Source organism: Argentina anserina, chromosome 2, assembly GCF_933775445.1.
Source record: "Argentina anserina chromosome 2, drPotAnse1.1, whole genome shotgun sequence".
NCBI classification, from domain to species: domain Eukaryota; kingdom Viridiplantae; phylum Streptophyta; class Magnoliopsida; order Rosales; family Rosaceae; genus Argentina; species Argentina anserina.
Window position 1 is genome coordinate 29,058,740 of NC_065873.1, and position 26,224 is coordinate 29,084,963.

At 40.7% G+C, this 26,224-nt stretch overlaps 3 protein-coding genes across 3 annotated transcripts; 1 reads left to right on the plus strand and 2 right to left on the minus strand.

The window, feature by feature from the left end:
- The first annotated feature begins 1,313 nt into the window (after positions 1 to 1,313).
- LOC126782264 (SH3 domain-containing protein 2-like) lies at positions 1,314 to 4,659 on the plus strand. The gene is made up of 10 exons (XM_050507480.1): positions 1,314 to 1,471; positions 1,999 to 2,118; positions 2,198 to 2,267; positions 2,366 to 2,517; positions 3,015 to 3,116; positions 3,412 to 3,612; positions 3,714 to 3,776; positions 3,879 to 4,031; positions 4,118 to 4,192; positions 4,287 to 4,659. The coding sequence occupies exons 1-10, from the start codon at positions 1,424 to 1,426 to the stop codon at positions 4,401 to 4,403; spliced, it is 1,101 nt and encodes a 366-aa protein (XP_050363437.1). The 5' UTR covers positions 1,314 to 1,423; the 3' UTR covers positions 4,404 to 4,659.
- Positions 4,660 to 5,799: 1,140 nt separating this feature from the next.
- Positions 5,800 to 7,466, minus strand: LOC126782512 (B-box zinc finger protein 20-like). The gene is made up of 3 exons (XM_050507770.1): positions 6,893 to 7,466; positions 6,376 to 6,798; positions 5,800 to 6,277 (listed from the first exon to the last, which is right to left on the minus strand). The coding sequence occupies exons 1-3, from the start codon at positions 7,253 to 7,255 to the stop codon at positions 5,990 to 5,992; spliced, it is 1,074 nt and encodes a 357-aa protein (XP_050363727.1). The 5' UTR covers positions 7,256 to 7,466; the 3' UTR covers positions 5,800 to 5,989.
- Positions 7,467 to 19,923: 12,457 nt separating this feature from the next.
- Positions 19,924 to 26,073, minus strand: LOC126782591 (uncharacterized). The gene is made up of 7 exons (XM_050507865.1): positions 25,744 to 26,073; positions 23,075 to 25,102; positions 22,924 to 22,978; positions 22,338 to 22,486; positions 21,800 to 21,886; positions 21,451 to 21,579; positions 19,924 to 20,307 (listed from the first exon to the last, which is right to left on the minus strand). Exons 1-7 carry the CDS (start codon positions 25,828 to 25,830, stop codon positions 20,230 to 20,232), a joined length of 2,613 nt encoding a protein of 870 aa, XP_050363822.1. The 5' UTR covers positions 25,831 to 26,073; the 3' UTR covers positions 19,924 to 20,229.
- Between the last annotated feature and the right edge of the window lie 151 nt (positions 26,074 to 26,224).

A 26,224-nucleotide genomic window follows, 5' to 3' on the forward strand; every position in this document is an offset into this window, starting at 1 on the left:
TCAAAACTATCGGCCCCCTAACCGGTCAGATGAAAGAGCTCAAGCAGTCATGAGGACAAAGAACACTTCTTTTTTTCCAAAATCCAAAACTCTAAAGAATTAAAGATGATAAAAACGCAGGTATTGTACACAGCAATGACAACATGATGCCATGATCCTCTACAATTACGGTTACTACCCACTGCAAACTAGAGAGCATGCACACATTCATTCATCTGACCAAACCCTTTCTATGCTTGTAGTAAACATTCATGACCAATCATAGAAAAGTGAATGATTTCCAGTTCCGATGAGCTCAAAGTGCGACACGTAGAGCGTCTTGGTGAGATCGGATTCTTTCGCCGCCAGAGCGTTCTCGAACTCAGAGCATTTCACAATCTCTGACTCGATCTCCCGTGTTATCTGAATGTTGGCCTCTATTTCTTCGTTCACCTGAAAATTCAAAAGCGAATCGATCGAAAATTGAGCTTCAATCACTGCGATTTGGATCGGAAAAAGAAGAAGAAGAAAGCTCTATTACCTGATCAAGCATGACCTTCAGGGATGAGATTGGTACAGTATCGCTCTCGAATCCCTCCATTTCCCCCAATCTCTCTCTCTGTTTTTCAATTTTCGCGCTTTTATCATGTTCATTCTTGTGCACTGCACACGTGACATTGTGAGAAAACTCCCATTTCTTCCGAGACTTCTGAGAAAACCAACTCAAGTATGTAGTGGTCATTTGCACAACAGTCAAGTCTCAACATTTCTTTTTCTGTATTCTAACAAGGGATTGCCTTTTGAAATGATCTCGCTGTCACATCTATCTTGTTAAACAATTATGTATATTAGGCAAGTGAGAGAAAAAAATCCTCCTTGTAAGGTTCCTAATGCATTTGTGTAATCGACGTGACATTCGTGTGCTAATGCAATATATCAAGCAATCAAAAGCAAAGGGGTAGATCCAAAAAGAAAACTAAAAGAACTTGTTGAAGTTGAACATTTTTTTATACAAGAAAAGAAAATTACAAACTGAATCCCCGGGACATCCAGAATTAACAAGATCAAATACAACGACATTAGAAGCCTCAAAGAAAACTTGATCAATCTATAATCTCGCATGCAAGGTGTGACCGAGATTCGCACTAGTATTGATGTTGAACAGTTGTAAAGACTAAAGAGCAACAAGCACTCGATGAAACGAACGCAAAGTTGACGTTCAATTCAAGTAACCCAGAGAAAACAAATACCCACGATGATGGCAATGACGTGGCGGTCAATTTCAGGATAACTAACTAATTACCCAGAAATATAAATACGACTAAATCAGCCTCCACAGTTTTACTGTGGTTTGCAGAATTTGAAAGTTGAACCACTCCAAAAACCCAGTCGTCTCCTCCAAACTTAAGCCAGAGCTGAAACCCTCCATTCTTTCCGACCAGCCATGGAAGCAATCCGGAAGCTCAGAGATCAGGTCGCGAAACAGCAGCAGGTACTACTCTCTTTCTCTCTCGATTTCATTTCACTTTGGAAATAGATTCAACGAAGAAGAACGATTCTTGTGCGAATCAAAACAATCTGATTCTCTGTAATCGAATCTGTTTGTGAATCAATTTGTATGATGAATCGGCGTAGATATGAGATTGATAATCAGCTTTCTTGTTTTGTAAGCGGGCTGTCAGTTGATTCAGCTCAAACTCGGAGTCGGAATTCGAATCATGTTGTTGCTATTTACGAGCTGATTAGGGTTAAATTTCACTAAATATGTGTTATTTATTGTTGGCATACATTGTACTTGGTTAATTAGAAAGTGAAGCACAAAAGAAAGGTGGCTGAAGAAGATATCTTTTTACCTAAAAGTGTCCAAGATTAGGCTTTCTGGGGTTGACATTTTTGTTTTCGGAACATTTTAGATACTTAAAATCAGATGGTTATTGAATTTTAATGCTTAGTGAGTAGTGGCTCAATGAGTCGATGGTATGTTGTTGTGATTTAGAGACCTCTGACGAATTTTTCCAGGCTGTATTCAAACAATTTGCTGGTGGTATGTATGGAAGCTCGGATAATGTTGTCGACGAAACAGAACTCCAGCAGCATCAGAAGCTCGAGAAATTGTTCATATCAACTCGTGCTGGCAAGGTTGGTACTCTTTTCTAAACTTAGGGGTGATGATAGGTTAACATTACCTCTTTGTCTTATCTTGTTTTCTCTCTGACAGCATTACCAAAAGGATATTGTGCGTGGTGTGGAAGGTTATATTGTAACTGGTTCAAAGCTAGTTGAAATAGGTGACCTTCCTGTAAAATTTGTTTCATGTTCTTTATTGCACATTCAGATACAATTTCAGGTTATTTTATGCATTTTGTGAATACAACATTGTCCACAGGTACCAAGTTATCAGAAGATAGTAGGAAATATGGTGCCGAAAAAACTTGCACCACTGGTAACACATTATCCCGTGCTGCACTGAGTTTTGGAAGAGCTCGTGCCCAAATGGAAAAGGAGTGTGGAATTCTACTGAAAGCCCTTGGCACACAGGTATAGCAATAGTTAATACTGTGGGCTCGAAGCAAAAATCAAATGCACATTCCAGAGTCAGTAGATAGAATATAAACTCACACAAGCTGATTATTAGTGTCCTTTATTAGGGTGCTTTTGATTTTCTGGAATAATTTACATAATACATAATGTCAACAACTGGACTATCATTCCCGTGTTTTATATGCCTTCCATGAATTTTAGATATTACCATGAGAAACATTTTTAGCAGCTGGTTGGATAGTGGTTTTCCTTGTTACTAGTTAGATGTGCTGTGGTTGGAGATTGCTCTGTTCACCCCTCATTAAGGAAAGGAACTGATGGGTATCAGTTTAAGATCTTGTGAAATGTACTTGTGAAGCTAGATAATATCTTCTGGAAACTTATTGTTGCTTGTGTCTGTTTCCAGAGATATTGTTCTTAAGCCCATGTCATCCTACATGCTTGTATAATTACATTTTTCTATGGTAATGAACTTATTAACTTGTTTTCTCTAGGTTGCAGAGCCGTTAAGAGCGATGGTAGTCGGTGCACCTTTGGAGGATGCTCGACATCTTGCTCAAAGATACAGTAGAATGAGACAAGAAGCTGAAGCTCAGGTAAATGACCAGCATCTTCTGTTTCCTGTCTACGAATATGGATAAAGTTTAATATTTGCTTACATAGTTGGCGGATATGCTGGATATATGTATTCTATTATTCTATCGCTGCTTTTTGACCCCAACTGCCTTTGTGACCATTTTATAGGAACAGTTTCAAATTGCATGCTTCTAACTTGATGCTTTTCAAAATTAGATGGGTATCTATATGTAGTTAATGTTGCTTTATGAGTGGCAACTGGGTTCGTTTTACTCCTATATGGTTGTCCTTGTATTCTAACTTGCATCCAGATAGGCTGTTGATGTTGCCAGACGCCAAGTCAAAGTACGGGAATCAGCTGGTAATGTGGATGTAATTATGAAATTAGAAGCTGCTGAAGCCAAACTTCAGGAGCTAAAGTCCAATGTTGCCATATTGGGTAAAGAAGCAGCCGCAGCAATGGCAGCTGTAGAAGCTCAACAACAGAGGTTGACTCTTCAGCGACTTATTGCCATGGTACATCATTCACATCCCTTTCTACTTGAGTGTTTTCTTTTACAAAGAGAAAGGAAATTAACCTTGTGACTGTCATCTTTTTCCCCCTTCCCCCATTCAAGGTTGAAGCAGAGCGCAATTATCATCAGACTGTCCTCCAGATACTTGATCGGCTTGAAGGCGAGGTATGACACATCTTGGACATGTTCTTTCTAGGGCCCCAGTTCATTTATTTCAGAATTACTGCTACTTGTAAATAGAGATGATAGACATTATTTATTGGACAGATGTTGTCAGAACACCAGCGAATTGAAGCATCACCCAGTCCAGCTGCAGCGAATACAATGCCTCCACCTCCCTCATACGAAGAGGTCAACCATGACTTTACTTCTGAGACCCATGATGATTCAACAGACGTCAGGGACTATTTCTTAGGAGAGGTACAAATATTTGTGTGCTTGATGCTATGGTTTAGTCCTCTTTAACTGGTTAATTTCTAATGATTGTTCCTTTTTAACTGCTACAGGCTATGTACACATTTCAAGGCGTAACTGATGTGGAGTTGAGTTTGTCTTTTGGGGATTATGTTGTTGTGCGGAAGGTACTGCCATCGTTATTCCTTGCATGTTGGGCTTCTTTTTCCTTTCTCTCTTCCCTCTTTCATGCTGAGGTTAATTTCTTGTGCTTTTGAGCAGGTTTCAAACAACGGTTGGGCTGAAGGTGAATGTAAGGGAAAAGCAGGCTGGTTCCCTTTTAACTACATAGAAAGGCGGGAACGTGTTCAGGCGAGCAAGGTGGCTGCAGTGTTTTAAAACCACCATCTGATGTTTACTTGGCTTCTGTTTGTGTTTCTACGCTCCTGAGTTACCTTCTTGTCAAGATAACAATGTCAGCTGGTGATCAGCATTGTGCATGAGCCAAAGTTGTTTGTATTGCTTATGTGTTCTTCAATAGATCATTCATTTACAGTGTAAGAAATATACAATTGGGTTTCTTGTGCAGATCAGGCTTAAGTGTTTTAACCATCACATAAGATAAAAGATGATTTGCCACATTGAATTTTATGTATATCTGCGGTTTGTGTTTTGGATAATGTTAGTTGAGGAAGTAGTGAAGGGAAGGCCGATATTTCCTGTCGTTAGCAACAAAAGGTATGAAACTATGAATTATATGATCAAAAGACCTTCATACGTATTCATCTCAAAGTTGAAACTTGAGAGACAAACAGGCCCTGTGGCTATAACTTGGCCGGACAATAAATCCTCTAGTAACGATTTTCTGTTCTTGACCGTACAATGCAAGCAGCAACGACAAAATTAGACAGAAGTTATCATTCTCGACGACTCAATGCCTGCCTCTTTCCCTCGTCCCTCATGATGACGGATGACCACGTCGTTTATCATAGTATCATTCACATCGATGTTAACTGGAATATATCGCAAGCCTCGTATGAACTGAGGAATATGCCTCTCCAACAACATTTTTTGTTCTTTTGTTTGGGGGAGTAATCAGCCTATCTATTCTACCAGTCAAGTACTCACTTTTTCATTATTAGGTGGGGAGTCTCGGCTCATATTCACAACCACCTACGTTTGCCATGACGTTTTGAAGGAAAGGGACTCTCCTCTCATATGGAGGCATATAATTTGTGTCCCATCTTACGCAAGTACTAACCAACTTTAGCTGGCAAAAAAGAGTAGGCTATTGCAATTAGCAGCAGAGACCAGAGTGGAGCATTTTGTTGAGGATTGAGGACTTGGTAGAAAATCAGAGCACTCAAATCGACCATCAGTTTTGTAATGAAAGTGATGGTGCACTTGCCTATTTAAATAGCAATGGTTCTGCATTCGCTATAGGACAAGGCCAACCCTTTTTGCCTCCATGTTCTTTCTCATCCTCCACATCATTACCATTATCAAATATATCCATACTGAAGATGTTCTACAGGGTTCTCAAGTGAACATGACTTATCTTACAACTCAGACTTGTCGAGTTTCAACACTCATATATGAACTTTTACTATTGTCGTGCTTGCAACAACTCTTCTACTATTAGATTCGAACCCGAACCCAACTAGCATAGAGATCTTGCAGCTCTACCACTATGTTGCAGTTGTTGCAATTTCACACATATCTAACACCAAAGTTTGCAGCTTTTCCATTTACATACATGAGATAATTAAATGAAATTTGATAGGCAAAAGCAAGCTGCAGAAACTCTTTGATATTTACAATGGACTAGTGCAAGGAAGAAGTAGCTGAACCTCATCTGGATTGATGAAGCAGCCTTCATACAATAAGTTGGAAAAACCGAAAGATACATTAGACAAAATTACAACCGTTGGAAATTAACATTCGAAAAGATCTAAGAACCGGGATTGTTGGAAGTTCAAGTTGTATCAGAAAGGTCTAGACCTCTTGGAGCCAACAGAAGGAGGACTAATCTGCGGAACTGTGAAGCTATCGTCGACGTTCGACATTGACCTGTAGTTGTTGTTATAGTTGCCTTTGATCATATTCATATTTGCAGCCTCCTTTGTGATATCTTTGAATCCCATTTGTGAATGTTGCATAGAAGGATTTGGTCCGGATCCCTGAGGTACCCAAATCCCCATGTTTTCTGACGAGAAAGAACTCAGATTGCTTTCAATATCATCATCGAAAAACGGTAAGTTTCCATTGTCAGCCTGCAAATCAATCAACCAGTCAGATCCATAGATAAAATGAAAACACAACTTAACTGAAACCAACCAAAGGGATAGAAACCAATCAAATCAATGCAAACCTTACAGAAACCAAAGGATTGGTTAGACGAAAAATCAAGAAGGTCTTCAACGTGCCAACCCGGAAGAGTCTCAGTCAAGTACTCTGATATGCTACTCATTGATCCAACCCCATCATTTGGTAACAAACCCCCACCACTTTTAGCACTGTTATTATTACAAGTTGAAACCTTGGGAACTGAAGGTGGCTTTGAAATAGCAGAAGAGACTGGAATAACTGGCTTCTTATTGTTGATCAAAGGCTGAGGCTTGGGATCAGTAACCGCAGCAGACTCGTAAACTGTAGAGGTAGCAGAGAGTTTGACCCCTGTGAAAAGGAAGCGATTATGCTTCTGTGTGTGTTCATTTGCAGAGTGAATCGAAACATCACACTCTCTACACAAAATTGCTCTGTCTTGCTGACAGAACAAGAAAGCTCGTCTCTCCTACAAAACCCGACATAAAAAAAATCAGAGACAGATTCATCAAATCACAAACAAAACAGAGTATATATCTGTTATAGGGTTGAAAAGAAAATACCTGACAGATATCGCAGAGAGAAGACTGTTTGGGAGAGGAGGGGTGGATCAGCGAGAAGCGTTTGTGTTTGGACGCGAGCTTATTGGCATGGTGGACACGGTGGTCGCAGCCGTTGCAGAGAGCTGCCTCGTCGGCGGTGCAGAACACCGACGCTTCGTCCTTGTTACACACGTCACACTGGATCTTCATATGTAATCGGTGGTTTTGACTTTTGAAAACCAACGATGTTTGATGAAGACGAACTGGAACTGGCCTTGCTAGATTGAACAGAACTGAAAGGTAGATTTGGGTTGAACGGTACTTATTTTGGGAGAGAAGGAAGCAAATGAGGTAAGACCAGAGGAGAATAAATATAAAGGGCATCGATCACTGACACTGAATTAGTAGGTAATAAAATATTGACAACGATATCTGGGGAAATCTGTAAGGATTATTTATGCAACTAGCTCTCTCCTACTTTATCAGAGGAGCAAGCAAAGCAGCCGGGAAGGTGGAGGGTGTTTTAAATTACTGGTCAAAATTACAGTTCCCCAGTTTCACTATGAACTTGTACGGATAAGCTCCATGACCGAGCATGCATTTCTATATCAAAGTCAAACTAATGAAATCATTGTGTACTCCAAGTAAATCGGTTTGGATTATTCCAGGAATAGTGGTAGGGTTGGAGTATAAACCAATTTTCTGGGACCTTTAGCTATCTTGCCCATGTTGCGCACTTGGGAAATCTAGCAAGAACTTGTTTAATTTATAAGAACAAGAAGGCCTCGAAGCTGCTGGTAATTTTTAAAGTTGGTACAGCTAGTCCATTCCCAGGCCACCAGCCATGACTAGTCCGCGTAACTAAATTAAACCTCGAAAATCATAGAGGAATATGAATTTTATTAGGGCATCGATTAATATAGAAAGTGAGATCACACCACCCGAGATCGACTGTATCGCAGCTATTTCCTCTTGTGGCATCATGCATGGCATCATAGGCAATAACTTGTTGCAAAAGTGATCAAACAATGAGCTTTTCTTTGAGGTGGGAATTTGGGATGGAATATATCTGAAGTCTGGTTGAAGATTTATATGTATGTTCATAATGTTTGTAAGTGGGGATGAGTTTTGACTTCAAAAGCAATCTCAAAAATACATACGGCATCGGGAGTCTTCTTAAAAATCTAAAATAAGTCCGAAAATTTACATACTTATTCGTACTTTGATTAACTTGTGGTCTTGTGGACTAGCTAGATTTAGCGTCTTTTGATCGATACACGAAATAATCTAAAACACATGCATTTGTTTGTTTTTCACGATTACATAATTATGATCAATATTAACTTTGTATGTAGAGATCGATTAATTATATAACAACTCAGAGATTTTTAATGTGACGAATCTAACTAAAAAACTTTTCAGCGTTCAAAAGTTGGTTTGTTGATCGAGGCCGGAATCAATGATGCATAATGCAAGCGCTTCCATTTTTTTTCTTCCTTATGATAACTTGATAAGAACACATTCGATCACTTGCTGATGTTATGCTAGGAGCCCAGGATTAACCTACAGCTTGGTAATTGAAGGATGAAGATCTAGAGGTTAATAACTAGGTTAGGTCGATCACTTCAGACTCGGATTAATAATTACCGACATAAATGTAAGTGTGCATTATGTTGCCGTGTTGCTTTTCCCGACTGCCTAGCTAGCTCTCCTTACATTTTCTGCAGATGACAGTCACAGTTATATATTAGATTAATTTTGTGGTTGTTTGAGGATGAATTACTTGTATATTATTGAATGATATGGGGGCCTATATATAGGCATTTACAACACCACAATCCCGTAGGATTCGGAGTCCTAATCTACTACGGAGATGCTAATCTATCTCCTAACAGGAAACCTATTAGGCTAAGACACACACAAGGGTAGAATAGTAATTCTCCCGGAACACTCCCCCTTGTGTCGCATGCTTAGGTTGCATGGTGCACACATCGTTGCCTCGGTAAAAACCTTGTCAAGCAAAACAAAAACCTCTTGGGTAAAACAAAAGCTTGATCGAAGGGAAAAAGAGCACAACGCATCAACTACTTAAGGATCTTAACATGTGATGTAGACTCCCCCTGAAGTCTACCAAACTCTAGTGTTCCGATAAACGACGCATGCCAATGCTCTTCACATGTTTCACAAAAGTAGATTTAGGCAAAGACTTGGTGAACAAATCCGCAACATTGGATTCTGAACTCACTTGATTGATCTGAACATTCAAGAACTTCTGTTGTTGAACGTTGTAGAAGAACTTAGGCGAAATATGCTTGGTGTTGTCTCCCTTGATGAAACCTAACTTTGTCTGCTCTATGCAAGCAGCATTGTCTTCATAAATGCACGTAGGTTGATCAGTTGTAGAGACTAATCCACAAGAATCACGAATATGGCGAACAAGTGATCGTAGCCAAACACATTCTTTCACTGCTTCATGGAGAGCGATGATCTCCGCGTGATTCGAAGAAGTAGCAACAAGAGATTGCTTTGTGGATCTCCAAGATATCGCTGTATTCCCAATGGTAAACACATAACCGGTTTGAGAACGAGCCTTGTGAGGGTCAGAGAGGTACCCTGCGTCGGCATAACCAACTAATAAGTTGTTTGGAGTCTTTGCATCGGGGGAAAGAGCTGCACGGGACCGGTGGCTGCTCTCGGCACCGCGCACGGTCTCCACGCCATGGCGGCCGGCGGCATCGCTGCGGCGTACGGCGGCAAGGCCGGGGTCGGCGACGGCGGTGGTGTGGGGAGATACCGTGGCGGTGTTCTCTCTGCAATAGGGGTAGAACAATCCCATGTCAAGGGAACCTTTCAAGTATCGAAACAAATGCTTGATTCCATTCCAATGACGTAGCGTGGGTGCGGAGCTAAATCTAGCCAATAAGTTCACTGCGAAAGATATGTCCGGTCTAGTGCATTGAGCAAGATACAATAGTGCCCCAATCGCACTAAGGTATGGAACTTCAAGACCAAGAACGTCTTCATCATCCTCTTTAGGACGGAAGGGATCCTTCTGGATATCTAGACTTCGGACGACCATGGGAGTAGACAATGGACTGCATAGATCCATATTGAAACGTCGAAGCATCTTCTGCGTGTAATTTGACTGATGCACTAAGATGCCGTCGGCCCTATGCACAAGCTCAAGGCCGAGACAGAATTTCGTCATCCCTAGGTCTTTCATCTCAAATTCCGACTTCAGATAAGACACGGTCTCTTCAATCTCATCAAGAGTACCGATTATGTTCATGTCATCAACGTAGACCGCAACGATGACGAATCCGGAATTTGTCTTTCGTATGAACACGCATGGGCATAGTTCATCATTCTTGTAACCCCTTCTCACCAAGTATTGATGCAACCGATTGTACCACATTCTTCCGGATTGCTTTAACCCGTACAACGAACGACGTAATCTGACTGCATGAGCACTCCGTGGTCTGGAGGCACTTGATGGAGGTAAAGGTAGTCCCTCAGGAGCTTTCATGTATATCTCTGCGTCAAGATCCCCATAGAGATAAGCTGTGACCACATCCATAAGCTGCATGTTTAGTCTTTCGGACACTACCAGACTAATAAGGTAGCGGAAGGTAATGATGTCCATAACAGGAGAATAAGTCTCTTCATAGTCAATACCAGGTCGTTGTGAGAATCCTTGCGCCACGAGTCTTGCCTTATAACGCACGATCTCGTTCATCTCATTACGCTTACGAACGAAGACCCATTTATGTCCAACAGGTTTGACATCTCTTGGAGTCAATTCAACCTTTCCGAAGACTTCTCGCTTCGCTAATGAGTCAAGTTCTGCCTGGATTACTTCCTTCCACTTCGGCCAATCTGCTCTGCGTTCGCATTCAGCTACAGAGCGAGGTTCAACGTCGTCTTCAGATATGATCTCAAGTGCGACGGAATAAGCGAAAACGTCATCAATGCATGTGGTGGCTCGGTTTCGGACCGACTGCTCACTTGTGTAGTTCACTGAGATTTCGTTGTTCTCTAGCATCAAACAAGGTTCCATAGCGTCCCACGGAAACACTTGAGTTGATTCATGGACATAGCTGTAATCAGAGACAACTTCATACGATGGTGATTCATCGTTGATGACGCGCTGTGCCTTAGTCATTCGCTTCTTTCTAGGTTTTGAATCCCTAGAGTTTATCGGTCTTCCCCTTTTTCTTTGAGGAGCCGAGGCCGAAGCTGCTCCATGCCGGGCTATCTCGGCATCGTCGCCACAAGGGGCGCCGGCAACACCACGGCGTACGGTGGTGCCGCCGTCGGCCTCCGTCCCACTGTCAGGGGCGGTGCCAACGTTGCTAGGTCCAGGAGCTTGTCTTCCACGCCCGTATTTCGGGACATCCAACCGTGCCGGTACGTTCGCAGAGGGTATGTTTGATCTCGTCACTTTAGCAATATCTACAAAGCCGTCGGGCATCGAATCCGCGACTTTCTGGAGGTCGATAATGCGTTGCACTTCTAACTCACTTTGAGCAGTGCGGGGATCATAATGAGACATAGTGGGGACACACCACGTCAATTCCTGACGTTCATTTGGAATGATAACATTCCCATCTCCCCCTAACGACGGGAAGCATGTCTCATCAAAGTGACAATCTGCAAATCTTGCAGTAAAGAGATCTCCGGTGCTTGGTTCTAAGTAGCGGACAATCGTTGGGGAATTATAGCCAACATAGATACCTAATCGTCTCTGAGGACCCATCTTAGTACGCAGCGGAGGCGTAATAGGCACATAAACGGCGCAACCAAAGATGCGTAAGTGTGAAATATTGGGTTCGTAACCAGTTACCATCTGGTACGCACTAAACGCTTGGTTAGCCGCGGGTCGGAAACGAATAAGTGTCGCTGCATGCAACACTGCATATCCCCACGCAGAGACCGGCAGGTTAGTACCCATAACCATTGCCCGAGCAACAAGCTGAATACGCTTGATGGTAGCCTCTGCTAGACCGTTCTGTGAATGAACATGAGGAACGGGATGTTCAACTTCGATCCCAATAGACATGCAGTAATCATCAAAAGTTTTGGAGGTGAATTCTCCAGCATTATCCAAACGAATGGATTTGATAGTATAATCGGGGTGGTGAGCCCGAAGTTTGATGATCTCAGCTAATAACTTAGCAAATGCAGCATTCCTTGTGGATAGCAATGCGACGTGTGACCAACGCATCGATGCATCAACCAATACCATAAAATATCGAAAAGGTCCGCATTCTGGTTGAATAGGTCCACAAATGTCACCTTGGATACGTTGTAAGAATGGAATGTTCTCGGTTGAAGCCTTAGCAAAAGAAGGACTTCCTTGAAATTTAGCAAGAGAACAAGCTTTGCAAAACGAGCGATGGGCATCAGAAATTGCCATGGAGGCATGTGAAAGCACGGGAGGCATCACAAGCTCCTGTGAAGGAGGGGATGCCGCCACCGACGGCATGAAAGCCGTGGAGCTGCCGAGTGAGGCATGCTCGGCCTCACCATGAGGTGCATGGGTCGGCACGGCCTCACCGTGCGGAGCACGGGTGAGGTGATCCTCCAATCGCTTCCGGGACTTGAAAAATGGATGACCATGTGAATTCTTAAGAATTCTAATCATCATATCACGTCCAGGGTGCCCGAGACGGGCATGCCAAAACATATAAGAGTCCGAATCACAAAAGTTGCGTTCAACCGCATATGATTCAAAGATCCGAATGGAAGTAAGATACAAACCATTCCCAAGACTCTTCATCTTCTCTAAGATGCGGCGATGGCCTGCTTTCTCAGAGGTAACGCAAAGATATTCCTCTCCATTCTCAACATAAGTATCGAGGTGAAAACCATTGGCACGTATGTCCTTAAAACTTAGCAAGGTGCGGGGAGACTTCGGCGCATAAAGAGCGTCTACGATGTTAAGAGTCGTACCATTAGGCAACATGAAAGAAGCAGTGCCTCTTCCTTGAATGATGGATTTCGAGCCAATCATTGTAGTCATCGAAGAAGTCAAAAACACTAGATCCGTGAACAACTGCCTGTGCCGTAGGACAGTATGGGTGGTTCCGCAATCAGCTAGACATTCGATTTCACCGCGGGACATCTACAAAATGACAATTAAGAGAGTCAGCGACACGGGAACAATTCTATACAATACGCCGTAGGATATTGTAAGAAAGGGAATCGGAACAAAGCGCGATTCCATCGAATGTATCACATGGCAATAGTACTACATTCTTCAACTAAAGAGTTGGAAATCATGGTATTGAAGCAGTGAAATACCAAACAGTAAACGAGGGTGGTAGAAACCATCCAATAATGGTGTGGAAACACACACAAAGAGTACCGGTGAGTGCATATAACGGACTTGGAGAAAACCGGAAAAACAAACCGGAAAACCATGTCAAAAGAACTCTAAACCAGGTGAATTTTGGACGAGGAAAACGTGGCAGCAGGGGCTGCTGCAATATGCCGGAAGAATCACGAGAAAACGACGAAAAATCGTCGAAAAACTCGGTGGAAAACCGCCGACACCTATTGCCGGAAAAACTGGCCGGCGGCTGTCGAAACTGGCCGGTATGGAGGCCGGGACTTCAGGTCCGACAGGGGACGCCGGCAGTAGCCGAGTGGCGGTGCCGGAAACGCCGGGAAATGGCCGGAAGACGGCGAATACGCCGGCAAAACGTGCCGGAAACGCCGGAATAGTAACCGGGGCCGGCCAAGGTAAAACGACGTCGTTTTTCGACGTTCCGAGGTTCGTTTTCCGAATTTTAAGTTCCAAATTCACAATGTAGTGCTATTGGGGTCCCATGTAACCCAAAAGCGTCCAATTTAAAAACCACGTGAGTTGCACACGTTGATCATCATGCTAAGTGTCGGATAAATAAAATTCTCAAAGAGATCGTCTTGTAAGCAAGAAGTGAGAAATTTTATTGAATGCCAATCTTTAATACATCACACATAAACTTTTAATTCCAAAATCAAAAGACTATTACAAAGTCAATGAAAATAACAATGGCGGTTGGCCATAACGATACTTGAATCATAAAGCTAAAGAAGCTAAAACGACTAATCAAAGTCGGGAGTATCCATGGTAGCAACCGGAGGCCTAGCTTTAGAAGCAAGGGGCTCGGGTTTCATGGAGATATGGTGAGTCTCGATCTCATGGTCCTCATCCACATGGTTCGATTCGGGTTGTAGAAACTTCTTGTAGGCGGAGTAAGCCTTGATCATCTCTTTGCTAGCGCGACAATCGCGATTAAAGTGCTTAAAGGAGCCACATTTGAAGCATGGAGACTTGCCATTACCGGAAGTGGAGGCATTAGGAGGTGCACGGCCTCCTTGGAGTGTGGGACGGGGACGGCCTCCCCCTGAGGGTGCGGCGCCGCCACCATCACGGGTCCATGTATTGGACCGAGGCCGAGATCGGCCTTGTTGCCTCCCACCACGAGAGTTGTTATTTTGGTGCTGATATGGAGCGTTCCTTGATTGATTCTTTTGCTTAGGAGCTTTCCCATAGTTAGCCTGTGGCGTAGAAATTCTTTTAGTGCCAACAGGTCTATTGTTGTTGTTGAGGAGAATTTCAGAATGTCTCTCCTTCTTAGCTAAGAGTGCCATTAAGTCGGCAAAAGACCGGATCTTCCCTTCCTCTACATGAGTGCGGTACGTATGAGCTTGAACCTCATAGTTGATTGGAAACGTGTCCAATGTCTTATTGAGAAGATCTAAGTCGGTCTTGATGACACCAACGGTGCCAAGATCGGATTGTAAGCATAGCATATCCTGATTGAAATCATCCACTCTCTTATAGTCCAATAGACGGATGTTATCCCATCTAACGGTCAATTCAGGAAGAAGCTTATCATGAACGTTGTTGTACCGCAAGCGTAGTTTGTCCCATAATTCTTTAGGATCTTTTACGTTCAAGTATTGCCTCTTGAGAGTTGCATGGATGTGACGTCTCATAAAGATGAGAGTCTGAGTCTTAGCCATAGGTGGGAAATCAGCAGGAGGGTCGGCAAACATGCCTTCAATCCCTCGGCTCTCAAACGCGAGTTCCATGTCGGAAACCCAGCGGTGGTATTCCTTCCCTTCTAGATCAAGAAGGCCAAATTCCGGTCGAGATGGCGATGACATCTACAAAACGAATACGGAATCGATTAGATTCAAGTATAATAGGAATTAGAAGGGGTGACGTATATGGTCACATGAAAAATCGATGCAAGCGGCGATACTCATGATCGCACCCAAAACAGCGGTGCACTCAGGCGATCACACGAAAATCGATTAACTTCCCTTTCAAAACAATCGTGACTCCCCCAGGACCGTCACACAGAAAACATCGACCAAGAGGGGAAACCCATCCCTCTATAGTCTCATCGGCGTTATAAGAAAGGCCGGAATTAAGACAAAAAGAAGGCTAATAGCGCCCGATATAATATATCTATACGTTCAAAAGCGGGAACGTTTATAAAAATTTACCTTGGGAGGTTTGTAGTATACGGGAGTAGCTTCTCTTGAGCGAAGTCCTTGCTTGTGACTTTCACGTCTCTTGCGTGAATATGCGGGAGGAGCAATTTTGAATGCTTTGAGGCGAGCAGCAGGTGCGGCGAGCGGCGAGCAGCGAGCAATTTTGAATGCTTTGAGGCGAGCAGCAGGTGCGGCGAGCGGCGAGTGCGGCGAGCGGCGAATGCGGCGAGCGGCGAATGCAGCGAGCGGCGAATGCGGCGAGCGGCGAATGCGGCGAGCGGCGAATGCGGCGAACGGCGAATGCGGCGAGCGTCGAATGCGGCGAGCGGTGCGCAGCAGGGCTGCGGGGCTGCAGGGCTGCAGGGCTGCGGGGCTTGCGAGGGCAGGGGCTGCGAGGGCAGGGGCTGCGAGGGCAGGAGGTTGCGGCGGCAGCAGGGGGTTGCGGCGACAGCAGGCAGGGGCTGCGGCGGCGGCAGGAAGCTTGCGGCGGCGGAGGAAAGGAAGAAAAATTTCGGAAGGCTCTAAAAGATTCAGGGTTTTTAGGGCTTCGTGCTGATAACGTGTTTGAGGATGAATTACTTGTATATTATTGAATGATATGGGGGCCTATATATAGGCATTTACAACACCACAATCCCGTAGGATTCGGAGTCCTAATCTACTACGGAGATGCTAATCTATCTCCTAACAGGAAACCTATTAGGCTAAGACACACACAAGGGTAGAATAGTAATTCTCCCGGAACAGTGGTTTATTTAAAGTATATGTCCTTCATTTGAGAAAGATTTTTTTTTTTATAAAAGAACTTGAGTTCATATGTTTGATAAATTCCAACAAAGAAGATAAACAAAAATTCAATATGGCATGTGTAAACTCACACATACAAAACCATAGATATAAAAACCCCTAGCAAATAACAAACCCTCAGCCAAGAAACCCTTAATTAAAGGACGGGATGAAGCTGGTAGCATTGACAGACAGTTATGAGATACCAAGAATAGAGAAAATAGACATATTGTAATGTTTCTTGTAAGGATGAAAAGAATGCAGAGCATACTCTCTTAACAATTCCAAAAGATGACGTTGGACTTCCAACACATTAAAAATCTTACATTCGAAACGCATCAGATTTCTAGTATCCAAATAAACCAAATTAGATTATAGGAGACTAGAAACCAAAGTCGACGTTTAGGTTTAAGGAACACTGAAACACCAACATCGTTAAATACTTCATCAAGGGTACCCCAAGACGAGAATGAATGAGAAAATATAAGGCAAACCAATTTCCATAAAGCCATAATTTTAATAACAATGCAAAAAGAAGATGTGTACCCAATTCCGCAAGACTTTCACAAAAGGAACAACGAGATGGAAATGAAAAACATTGTCGTTGTAAAACCTCATCAGGGAATGAAGAGCCTTCCAAACAACAAGAGTTTTGAGGGGTTGAATTGCTTTACTCCAAATCACTTTACCCCAATCTCTATGCTCAACATGATTTGAGAAAAAAACAAAAGCTTCTTTTGCTGTCAGAATTATTGAGGAGAAGTGCGGCCATAAAAGAGAGTAAGATGTGTCTACATTAGACAGAGCAATGCGCTCAATTTTTTCTACTGCTTGAGGGAATGAAGAAATAAAATATACTGAGAGAACCTAATGAGAATCAACAATAATATCATTCAGCTTATCATAAAGTCGAATAGAGCCATTGACTCCAACACTAGTATCAAGAGGCTCACCCAACCAATTATCTTACCAAAAAGATATATTCTTACCAAAAAGATATATTCTTACCATCATCAAAACTCAAATGCAAAGAATTTAAAAACATTGGCCAATCTTTTTCATATGTCCCAACATTTGATCTCTATTATCATTTCATAATAGGCATATATAAATCAATAAATGGCAGCATGGGCAGAACGTCGTTACACCCAATAATCCTGCTTTAATTATTGGTGCATGCATAGGTATATTCGGACCACATTACAATTTGAATTCGGGTCATGCCAATAACGACTCATAGCTAGGCAAAGGTTGTCTTTTTCAATGTAATGGGTGAAAAAAAATATATATTACATTTTACCTAATATTCAGTTTATAGTCCAAAACCAATAATAAAGAAAATAAATATACTATATTTAATTTTAGTAATTTTATATTTCTTTCTAAATAGTTTTTTATTGCATTAAAATGTCGAATCCATGATGGACAATTTTGAGAGACTTTAGGGTCGATGGATGAGGAGAATAAAGACTACCATTATTAGGAATGATACCCAAGTACGAGTAAATCATAATGAAACTAATTTATCTATTTATCAAGATCGAAGACTGTTTCAAGACGAGTTAAATGTTGTTAATTAGAAATGCTAATTAACTAGCTAGCTCCCCATGCAATTTAATCAAAATATCTAAGATGAGTTTTTGGATGGAAAATATATTAGATTGGTTGGTATTGCTACGACTGAAATATATATTATGTAAATATATAGGACAATGTATTGGAAGATTGAAACTTTGCTGCGCACTGAAACTGTTTATTTAAGGCTATGATATACACAAGAGGGCATCTCTTTTTTCTCTTTTAATTTGGTATCCATGGGATTAATCATGCAATACCACATCATTTTATTGTATACTTAGCCTTGATGCAAAGCGCGGGCATCGCCATCGATCTCTAGCTAGTCTCACTTACATATAATTCATGCATGCGCAGCCTCACTTGCATGGAATCGCGAGCATGTGCTGCGAACCTTATACTTGTCATTCCCACTATACATTGTTCGCCTCGTTTGCATAAAAGTACATACCATTAGCTTCACTTGCCATGCTCACTGTCAGCTTCACTGCCATAATCATCGCGTAACCTCAGACTGAATGATCGCATTATATATAGCTAGCCTCCAAAGTTATCTATCTGAGTATCTGCAAACAGCCTTTAGGGCTTTAGGATTTGAGGGAAGTATATATAGTAAATCTTTCTCATAGAGGGTTAAATTTGGCCGTGAGCTACTTAGGTAGGGTGAATTGAAACGATCCCAAAATAATGAAAGAGAATATGTTCTTGAAAATGATCGATAATGTGTTAAAATAGACATAACTATGTCTATGATTACTTGATAAAAGCCACAATTAGGTCTTTTTTTCTAAAAACCATGGCATATGAAGGTTATATATAAATAATATAATACATTATTTGCAGGTACTAAACGACAAAGACAAGGACTAAATCAACACTGTTCTGCCAAAATGAATATTAATGCATATTGAGATCAGATGATCGACATAATCAAGAAGGAATACAGGGGGCTTGTCGATCGGTATCCCGGTATCATATCCGAAATAGTGCAGAAAAGTCTGCATGATAAGACTTGAGATAAAATTAAGAATTAATACATCAGAGTCGACGAGAGAATCTGCAGCTTAAGTTTGATTCCTATACCTCTCATTTGGACGGCAATCTGGAATTGAAAACAGATCTGCATTAACAAAAAGTATTGCAACATGCTCGATCAAGATATATTATATCTCTGGAATCTGGATATTCGAATTTTCATGATGAAGCTATATAGAATGCGGTAGCTGTAAGCCTGGGATTGATTGAGCCTTTAATTACTTCATTCTAATACACCACATTTGTTCCATCAAACTTCAAAGTTAAACGAACCCATGATTGACAGTAATTGACCCCGACACCACGCATTTACTGTTTAAGTTCATTAGCACAAAGACGTAGTGGTAAAACTCGAAGGTTCAACCGATCAACAAGTTGTTGTTCCCTAATGCTTACATTCTGCGAACCCAACGTGATCGAAGACATTGGCTTTGTGTTTATCGAAAGTGAAAGTTCAGACACAGACAAATTGTAATAAATTCTATCTAGTCAGTGAAGGAGTCTCCTCTCTGGGACCTTCCAGACTAGGGCATCATGCATTCATTTCATCCAGATTGATGAGAGTAAATTAACTCTGCCATATATAACTTTCAGAAGTCAGATCTCAGAACTCAGAAGCACCATGATAAGGTTAAGATGGGCAATGCATGGGCATGAGATCGAGAAGACGAGAAGGATCCTCAGCTAGGGGTCAGTGAGAGATCTTTACAAGTTTATCAATTCCTGGAGGAATGTAGTTTTGAATGTATATGACAATATATAAATATATGTTGTAATTGATGAATTGAATATGAACATAGGATCTGAATAGGATAAGGCTTTTGCCCCGAGCTTGTACACAGAATGCTCTTCATTCTGCAGACATTAGGTTCCTTTCCACTGGGGGCACTTAGACTATTATATTTCTGCAACTAGCTAGCTGTCTCTTCTGCCCAGGCTAGGTAGCTCCAAATTAGGACCCTAAATGGGGTTCGCCTTCTCTCTTTGCCTCTCTAAGTCCCAAGAGCTAGCACACAATCGAACAATTACCTGAGTCACACACTCGTACTTCTCAAAACCAGAAAGGTCCGCACGCCTGAGCCGGGGAGTTACTGATAATCCTCACCATTCCAATTTTTACAATTTTATTTTCTTTATTCTCTCAATCGAAGGAGTCCTGTTCTTCCCACACCTCAATTCCCAAACATAAACAGCATAGATTAGAGAAGTGAACATAAGAACAAAAATGGCTTCTATTGCAATCCCAGCCTTCAACAGGCGTCTTCTCTGTTGTTACATGGAGGTTAAAAGAAAGACCTAGCTGATCAGCAGTAGTTACAGAAGTAATACAAAACAGAAAAAGAAAAAGAAAAAGGAAAAAATAGTGGTTAATCAACTAGGGAGTAGGGAGCCCAAGAGGTGCTGAAAAATTTGTCCTCTGCATGCATCACATTCATGGAACCTTCATCGACCTAAGTGGATGTAGTCTTCTTCTAACCTTGAGGTACGCTATCTAGATATTGCTTCACACAAGTTTGGTTCATTTCAAATATGAATGGCATTCCCCGTATCTGCAAATTGATCATTTTTGGAAAAGAGGGGGAAAAGAAATATTTAGTTAACCATACAAGGAGATCGTATTCAGACAAGCATAGAAACTTAACTATGATATCAATTAGTGCTCTTCGACTCTGGTCTCTTGACATGATATAGGTGCTTAAGGTCATCTCCAACCGGAAAGGCTAAAATAGCCCTAGGACTAAAAATTTAACCCTAAAAAGTTGAACTATTATTCGGTGACATGACTCAATCGTCTCAAACCCATAGGGCCATAAATTATATTTTAAGGCTTGAGGTTATTATCATATATTTAAGTATTATAATTTTATATTAGATTCTTATTTCAAGTATATAAGTTGTTTTCACAATTAAGAAATGAGCTTAGTTCCGATATTTTAATTATATATTTTAATTAAAATTATTATTGGCTCTCACTCCTCTCATTCAATAATATTTAACATGATAGTATATATTTAACATATTCTCTTGTATATACATAGTGAGGTTGTATAGACCACTTTCTTCAAATAGAGAAAAGGATATAGTGGGGTTATTATATATATATAGTTATATACATATATATTATTGTTTTCTTTAATCCATTTAAGTACAAATCATTCTTATTTTAATCCTCAAAATTAAAATTAATTGTATTAAACAATTAAATTAAAATTAATTGTATATATCATAGAAATTAAAATTAATTGTACAAATCATCAAAATTAAAATTAATTGTACTAATCATCAAATTAAAATTAATTATACTAATCAACAAAAATTAAAATTAATTGTATTAATCATCAAAATTAAAGTTAATTATATTAATCATTAATTTTTTTATTAATAAAAAATTATAATTTAAATTAGATGTAGTTAATAAAATGTGGGGACCTATTAAATAAACAAATGAAATTTGTTCTCCACTCAAAGGCTAAAAGACATTACAGATGAGAAATGTTAAATCATAGCCTATTAGCCCTTAACAATGATGGGTTAGAGATGGCCTAAGATCCTTCAATTATATAACTATAATCTACAAACAGCCTGGCCTATAATGACTCACATGCATGCAGGCCTGCACTGCTTTGCAAATAAAATACCCAAGAAATCTGAATCATGTGCAGGTAAAGGCTAAGGAACTGTCGGGAACATACCTCTATCAAGCAACTGGAACTAAGGCGTAGATTCTGTCCAGGGGTTAATTCCGTGCTATTTACTGAGATTGAACAGCTCCCAAGATTTTTCAGAAGGAAAGATCCATCTCTATCCATCTTTAATATTGCCTGAAAAGAAAAGGAAAAAGGAAATGTAGCCATTTCAATACGACAAAAAACTTACGCCTCTTTAGGATTCAATACAAGATTTAGACAGAATAATGTGAAAACACATGAGTTTTCCGAGTTCTAAATAGATGTAAAATATATATCAACACATCTGAAGTTTGGAACCAGTTGGAAGGATAATGGTATCAGCGACATGGATAATAAGTATCTGTACTCTTACCTGTTGCCGAGACACTTTATTACCACGCCCTTCTCTTGCCAAATCGATATCAACAATAAGATCTTCTGTTGTCCTGCCCAGTAACACCTGCGGAGACCAATTATTATACAGTCAGACCTCCAACCCATGTGATTGATTGACTGATTAAGTTGGACAAATTTTGTGACATGATAGCTTACTCTGGTCTCTTACAACCTATTTTGAAAACTAATTTCAGAAACCATATTTACAATCAAAAGTTTATTTACTAAAATATCAAGACCATTACTATTGATTTTTTTTTGGCAAAATTTTTTCTTTTGTAAAGAATAGTAATAATAATCCAATGCGTATTTACCTAGATAGATCACTTTTACAATTTAGAAGAGTAAGTTAAAACTGAGTAATCACAATCAACAATTTATGGGTATCTTCCAAGCTCAACCACCCAAACCCACCCACCCACCCTGAGAGAGAGAGAGAGAGAGAGAGAGAGAGAGAGAGAGAGAGAGAGGGTCCCAATTTGGATCGAACAGAATTTTAAGAGCAATTCCAATACCTCAGGCTTCTTAATATAATGCTTCGAATGGCGCCCGTACAATACTGCAAATGCTCCGTGAGATGCAATGGCTCTTTGCATATACGAATAAGCACCCTGCTCCGATCTCATGATTGCTCTCTTAGTGTCCTCGCCCTGATATCTTAAGACTACATAAAGAGAACTCAGTATTACAAGGCTTTTTACATAGTGAATTCAAAGGATAATAGGAGGAAAAGGAGAGTGTATGATAAAAACTTTATATATAATCTGGAATAATAATAAATAAAGAAAACCAATTGCACCCAGTAATAGCAATGTAATGCATCTTTTTCCATATCAACAGAAGCTATTTCAAAGAGAGTGTTGCAGGTATTGTCTGCTGTGATGCAAACTAGTGTAGACAGCAAATAATCCTACTTCATGGAGTACTTACCATCTTGTACATTACAAGATACGGCCGACCCAAAGAACCTAATTTCATAAGGATAAAGACACATAAAGCAAACTGTACTAGTTATTGGCGAATAGTATATCGTAACTACATATCAAAATAGTTAGCTGGCCATCAACTCATCGGACAAATAAAAGCTTGATCGAGTATTACCTTCCTCACCAGAATACAATTCTTGGTCATCTGGATTCAAATCCATGTCAAGTATCTGCAGGTGGAACAAAATAAGGAAATCAAAACATAGCGAAGACAATGAAAAGCAAATGAAGCACTTATCCTAGATAGTACACATTTGAGGACTCACCATTGCCTCTATATCTGAACAACATGGTATATCATCATCACTTTCAAGAAGACCCTCAAAATCTGGTGTAATTGGATTTACATCTGGTTCTGAGACAGCATTATCCATTTGCGTAACTTCTGCAGGTAATGATTGATGATCTCTAATTGTACCTGATGCATCAGGTTCCAAATTAGATTCAGTAGCATATGGCTGAGGATAGCTTCCAACACAATCATGATCAAGACGTGAGAATTCTCTAATGTCTTCCTCCATAATTCCAGGAAGAGGATTTGTGATTGCTTCAGCCGAATCAATTTGACCCCAATTACTACTGACATGACATGCACTTGTTGAAGGCACATCGACAGGGTCAATCTCCGGCAGCTCAATGTTACAAACAGGTGATTTTGAACTCATCTCTATTGTACCATGTGATCCATTAGCTGGAGAAGATCTTAGAGATTTTCCGCAATTCCTTTGTTCTTTTTGCATAAAGCATGTCCCAGTATCACCCTTAATTTGATCAACTGTGAGATCCTTAACAGATGAACATTTCGGCTTCGGCTTACTGGATTCATTTACTTTACAGGAAATTGATGACAATGACACATGCTTGAGAAGAAACACGTCATCATTGCATGGAATTTCCCATACCTCAGTATTCAATGTGCAACATACAACTCCGTCTTTATATTCAGGAAACTGAGAATTTGAAGCTGTTGGAAATGATTGCATCATCGTCTCTGGATGAAAATTCATATCACCAGTAATGGACCCTCTTATGTCATCTGCCACAGCAGGATCTGCACAAGAGGGATTCATAGGGTACATTAGGGTCATAGATGTCCCAGGCTGAATTAGATCAATCATGTGTTCTTCAACATCATCCATTGGAGAGCTCATCAAAAGTGAGCTCAGACCGTCATAGTAGGACTTATCAATCTCATCTTTGAACATGAGTTCTTCCTCGTTTGTAAAGTTTAAAAGGGAATTGGACAATTCTGCCAAATAATCTTCAGAAATACCCGGACTCTTGAAATCACCAGCACTGACTTCCTTCCCCAGGTCAACATCATACCCTGAATTTGCAGTGTTCTTGGCACTAATATCGTCAAAAGGTTCAAACGAATCTCTGGTGCAAGTATCATTCTCTCTGTCACCAACATCAAATGGCATGGAAGTTGCTGGATCTCTGCTCCAGATATGTGGTTCAGGAAGTTGAGTTGAATACTCCAAGTCATGAAATGACGAACTACTTTCTGAAGCAGTTAGATTAAAAACCTGATTCCCTTCAAATGGGGAACACATATTTACCTTGTCATTATTAATTTGATCAAGTGAACAGGGAGGTTCCATTCCTAAAACACCAGCACTGAAGATGCTGCAATCTGGCAAATCATTTGGTTGGTAGAATTCGTTCACCTCAGATTTATTCCTTGTGTTAGGCAAATTGTCTTCAATGTAAGTAATTTCTTCATGTAGATTATCTTGCTCAACTAAAAAATCTTCTTCAGTAGCCTTCTGAAATCCTCCAATCTGAAATGCATTCACAATTTCAATACCATCAATAGCAGTGCTATCATGCATCAGATTGTGTGGAAAGGTATGATGCAAAGTACTATCCAAATCTGGTCCGTCAAGTCCAAAATGATTCGGGATTGGACCTCCAGTCATGACGTGTTCATTTAGAGGCTCATCTCCATTTACAATATAGTTACTGCCGTTGGGAGTAAGCATAAAATTGAGGTCCATGGAGTCAAATGGCTCACTGCAGATCCTTTTACGCAGAGCATGGTAACTACTGTGAACACTTTCAGCTTTTCTCTTTCCAGGGACACATGTGTTCTCTTTTGAACTTCCTAATCTATTAAACTTTGTTGCAAAATTTGGAGTGGAACACTCAAACTCAGTCATGTGAGCAGAAGCCTCTTCAGCCACAACTGGATCATATAGGATAGAGTACCAGCGTTCTTGCAGTTCTTGCACGGTAAACCTCCGAGAAAAATGAACGGCGCCTTTAGCAAGTGATTCCAATGAAGCACCGGCCTGCAAACAGAACAAAAGAATACATCTAGCCCCAAGATAGATATAACTTTAAAGACATAGCCCTCTCATAATCTAACTATTGAAAATTCCTATCAATACATCAACTCGTCTGGCGAAACCAAATAACAAAAAGAATGACATGTTTTTTGCACATGCTACATCCCTAGATAGGTTCTCATGAAAAGGAACAACTTGTATCATTGTTTAGCACATGTATAATGCATCTGTGTAGCTTATATGACAACTTATAACTGGTTCAAAAATGAACACTTTGAAAAAGACCAAACTCTCATTCATCTCTGAATAAGACACCAGGACAATCCAGCCTAACCAGACACACCTAATAGAGGCAAGTAGTCATTAATCCGATACAGCGAAACCGGAAACAATGAACTCTAATGCAGCTGAAATTCTATCAGTTTCTTCATTCTATTGCTTGGAATTGACAGTTAAACACAGTTAAACTTATCATCAGAAAACCTAAAACTGGCCTCATTCTTCAATACAATTCATGCACCACAGTAAAAAAAAGCTCATGAATTCAAATTTCACAGTAACAAAAGAAATTAATTTGTTCGTAACAAAACGAATTATATGAATTGATAGGTGAAAATAACAAGATAAAAACTCAAAATTTTAACCTCAACGGCGTTCTTGAGCAAAACATCGTCAGCCGGAATCCAATCCCCAACGGGGGAGCTTCGCGCCAAAGCCGCGTCTCCGGCCATGCCTACGCCTCGGCCTCTTCGAACATGGAAAAAAGGAAGTGGCGGAAAATATAGGCGGAAGGGGTTAGGGGGAGGGTTTTAGAGAGGTTTAGTGACACGTGGTCAATTCGGCGGTCGGCGGCGACGGGTGTGCGGCGGTTGTGTGGGAGAGTTGGGGTTAGTGAATTGGATTGAAGCAAAAGAAGAAGAAGAAGAAGAAAGGGAAAGAGGTTGGCGAGGACTCTCCTGCTCAGTGCCCGGGGTTTGACCATTGACCGCATAGCCCCTTCTTCCGAGGACAACTGCTTTTATTGCTTCCTATTCCTTAATTTTTTTTGTCCTTTTTGTTTTGTTTTTTTATTTATTAGGGTGATTATATTTGCCCTTCTAAAATGACTAAGTGTAACTCTAATAC

Bases quoted from the DNA above. Each gene is read 5' to 3' on its own strand.
- LOC126782591 (XM_050507865.1), bottom strand. From the start codon at position 25,830: ATGGCCGGAGACGCGGCTTTGGCGCGAAGCTCCCCCGTTGGGGATTGG. The intron at 21,887-22,337 runs GTATTGGAATTG...TGGTCTCCGCAG, and splicing joins ATTATATTAAGAAGCCTGAG to GTGTTACTGGGCAGGACAAC. The intron at 20,308-21,450 runs GTATGTTCCCGA...ATCAATTTGCAG, and splicing joins GTTCCAGTTGCTTGATAGAG to ATACGGGGAATGCCATTCAT.
- LOC126782512 (XM_050507770.1), bottom strand. From the start codon at position 7,255: ATGCCCTTTATATTTATTCTCCTCTGGTCTTACCTCATTTGCTTCCTT. The intron at 6,799-6,892 runs GTATTTTCTTTT...CGGGTTTTGTAG, and splicing joins CTCTCTGCGATATCTGTCAG to GAGAGACGAGCTTTCTTGTT. The intron at 6,278-6,375 runs GTTTGCATTGAT...ATTGATTTGCAG, and splicing joins AATCCTTTGGTTTCTGTAAG to GCTGACAATGGAAACTTACC.
- LOC126782264 (XM_050507480.1), top strand. From the start codon at position 1,424: ATGGAAGCAATCCGGAAGCTCAGAGATCAGGTCGCGAAACAGCAGCAG. The intron at 3,613-3,713 runs GTACATCATTCA...CCCCCATTCAAG, and splicing joins TTCAGCGACTTATTGCCATG to GTTGAAGCAGAGCGCAATTA. The intron at 4,032-4,117 runs GTACAAATATTT...TAACTGCTACAG, and splicing joins GGGACTATTTCTTAGGAGAG to GCTATGTACACATTTCAAGG.